The sequence below is a fragment of the Mesitornis unicolor genome, unplaced genomic scaffold, assembly GCF_000695765.1.
Source record: "Mesitornis unicolor isolate BGI_N332 unplaced genomic scaffold, ASM69576v1 scaffold12243, whole genome shotgun sequence".
Lineage (NCBI taxonomy): Eukaryota > Metazoa > Chordata > Aves > Mesitornithiformes > Mesitornithidae > Mesitornis > Mesitornis unicolor.
Genome location: NW_010174206.1, coordinates 129991 through 132771, shown reverse-complemented (window position 1 = coordinate 132771; position 2781 = coordinate 129991). Strand labels below are relative to the sequence as shown.

The 2781-nt window shown below is 41.6% G+C and overlaps 1 protein-coding gene across 1 annotated transcript in view; it reads left to right on the top strand.

Moving 5' to 3' along the window:
* Positions 1-1077: 1077 nt before the first annotated feature.
* PDZRN4 (PDZ domain containing ring finger 4) overlaps positions 1078-2781 on the top strand; it is a 103827-nt gene continuing 102123 nt past the window's right edge. Inside the window, exon 1 of the mRNA XM_010180979.1 lies at positions 1078-1146. Within this exon, the coding sequence (XP_010179281.1) occupies positions 1078-1146 (69 nt within the window). The remainder of the gene's footprint in view (positions 1147-2781) is intronic.

Genomic DNA, 2781 nt, shown 5'->3' with positions numbered 1-2781 from the left:
CATACATTGAGAATTGTGGAGCCATTAAAATCCAATTTACAAATGGTAAAATTATATATATATAGTGGTGTGTTATAATAAGAGCTTTGATATCTAGGAGTGCGAGAGGGTGTATCTGTTGAGTTTCTTGGAAATTGGGACTCTAATTACTATTAATCTGCCTTACATGCCAGAAGAGACATGCACACAAGATTATTTAATAAACAGTACAGTGTATGTATATATGTAAAAAGCTCCAGTTCAGGCACACTTGCATTTCCACATATACTGGATATCTATGGGAAGTTGTTACAGACTCGCGGTTTTTATGAATACCCTGGAATTTTTGGCTAAATTTGGCAGTGTCAAAGGTGAAGCTAGCAGTATAGCCATCGGGGTTAATTTTCTCTCCTTCCTTCTTTGCTTTAAATTTTAGCAACAGCAGCTCAGGTTTCACAAGCACTCTCTTAAAATGCCTGCAAGTATTTTAAATGTATTCCGTGGTCCCTGTTGCACAAGGTGGAGACCTAACATAAGACTTGTGCCTTTCCCACCCCCATTCATGGATTAGTCTCACAATTACTGTAAAAATTAAGGCGAGTGTGAGTGAAATACATGCAGCTTAGTCCCTCTAACCTTAATAAACAGAGATGGTATTGACACAAGTGGATTTTGTTTAACCACAGTACATTTGCTTCTTAATTAGTGAATATTCATCTGTCATCAGCAGCAGCTATGACACCCCTCCCTGCTAACACGTTCTGTCATAAATAATCAATGAGAGGCTATTAATATTCATGAGTGAGAATCTGTGTAGTCATGTGCACTGATGCAGAGACAGGGGGAGTGTTGCCATGAACTGAGTCGAAACTCTGTGTGTGTATACGTGAATGTAAGATAGTTAGGGAAAGGGAAGAAGAGCATGCTGCTACACACTGCCCTGCCTTGTGCTTCCAGCTAACAGTGGTGTGCCTGTGTTTCAGGGCTGGAGTGACTGATGAAAAACAGTAGTCAAGTCTGGAGGGTGATTCCCTGTCAGTGCATTTGCCTTTCAGTGCTGAGGAAATTAGAGGCTTTCCTCTTGTGTTGCTTATTAGGATGGGCTGCAATCTGTGCACTTTTCAGAAGAGAGAGGAACACTACAAACTGCTCTATGAAGTTTCACAGGTGAGTGCAGAGGATATTGCCAGCATCTCCAGAGTAAAAATGTGTAAATTTTACAGAGAGTAAGTAGAGATGCTTTTGTTTTGCTTTGCCTTTTTTTCTCCCTTTGCAAAATTGCTAGCTAAGTTGTTGGGGGGGGGGTGTTGGTAATTATTAGTATTTTGGGTGCCTGTTGTTTTCTGCTCGTTTGCCACTCCCCCTTCATATGACTTCCTGTGGGATTCTTTTAACATTTTTGTGCATCTTCTGCCAAGATGTCAGTCATGTAGCAGCAGTCTCATTGAACCATATCAGTGATGTTTTAAGGCAGCCCTTGCCTTTGGTAATAAGACTGATTTCAGATAAGTTGCACTGCTGCCTCTGAAAGCATTAGGTCTATGGTCTCAGGTATTTCTGAGTTAGGAAACAAAGTTTTTGTGGTGTGTCTGTGCTGTCCAAAAAGTATGTTACATTTTCAGATTAAATAATAAAATTGAAATTATTCTGGAATGTGCTTGTCACCTTTAAACAGGTACTGAGTACAACAGGGTTTCCACGGGTGTGCTGCTTGTTCATTCATTGTGTGTGTTATTTCTGTTCACTGCTAGACAAAGATCTTAGTCCCATCTAGATATTTTGGTGTCCCTTTCAGCATCGTAGCAGTGTGAATAGTAGTGTGTAGCAGTGTGCTGCTAACGTGTTCCCAGCTACTTCAGAATAAGATGAGAAAAGATGAAACAAGCACTTACCATAATAGCCCATCATATTTGCTCAGCTCCTATTGAATCAGTATTTGATTTGCAGCTTTTTGTTTGTTTGTTTGTTTTTTCCCTCTTGGCACAGCAGACCCTCGCATGCTAAAGTTTAGTGCCTTTCAGCATCTGTTCTCTCCCTCTCCATAATTTGTCCTGGCTTTGACAAAGTGCCGTTGACGGAGGCTGAACGCTTGCAGTTTTGGACTGTGCTGCTGCTGATAGGCAGTACAGAGGAGAAAAAACAGCTTACGGTGTTGGTGGTCTATTGGCACAGCAGCAGCTAAGTGCCCATTGCCGACTGGTTCCCTCCGAGTTCCTCCTGACGTGATTCATTTCACAGTGGGCTAATTACAAAGTGGATTCTCCACACATGAAGCAGCCTCCTCAGTTGCGGTGTTAATGCACATTTTCATGGTAATGTGATCAGAGCCTCATTAGCCAGTTTCCAAAATGATCCTCTGCATTAATTAAATATAAAAATGACTCTTTTTATCACCATAGAAAGGAAGGAAAAGATTAACATTGTTAATTACTACCGGGGGCAATACCTCTGGATCATTTTTTACCACAGAACCAGCAGACGTATTCAATCCTAGCAGAGTGTCCGTTTCCAGGTACCTTGCTTGTTGCCTTGCCTTGTGAAGACGGTCTCTAGGTGGAACACTTTCCTTTAGTTCTATAGTTAGTCATAATCCCCTGGTTATGTTTTCTTACAGCAACAGCACAGGGAAAAGCATAGCAGCACATTTCCCTCTCCTCCCTTTCCTCCTCCCCAGCTCTGGATTTGCCAAACTGATCTGAAAGTGTAAAATGGAGAGAGCGGAGTAGGTTGATGTCTGCTTTTCTGTGCCAGGGAATAAGAAACGCAGGTTGTGCTGTGAAGGAGATTAGACATTTCTCAAAG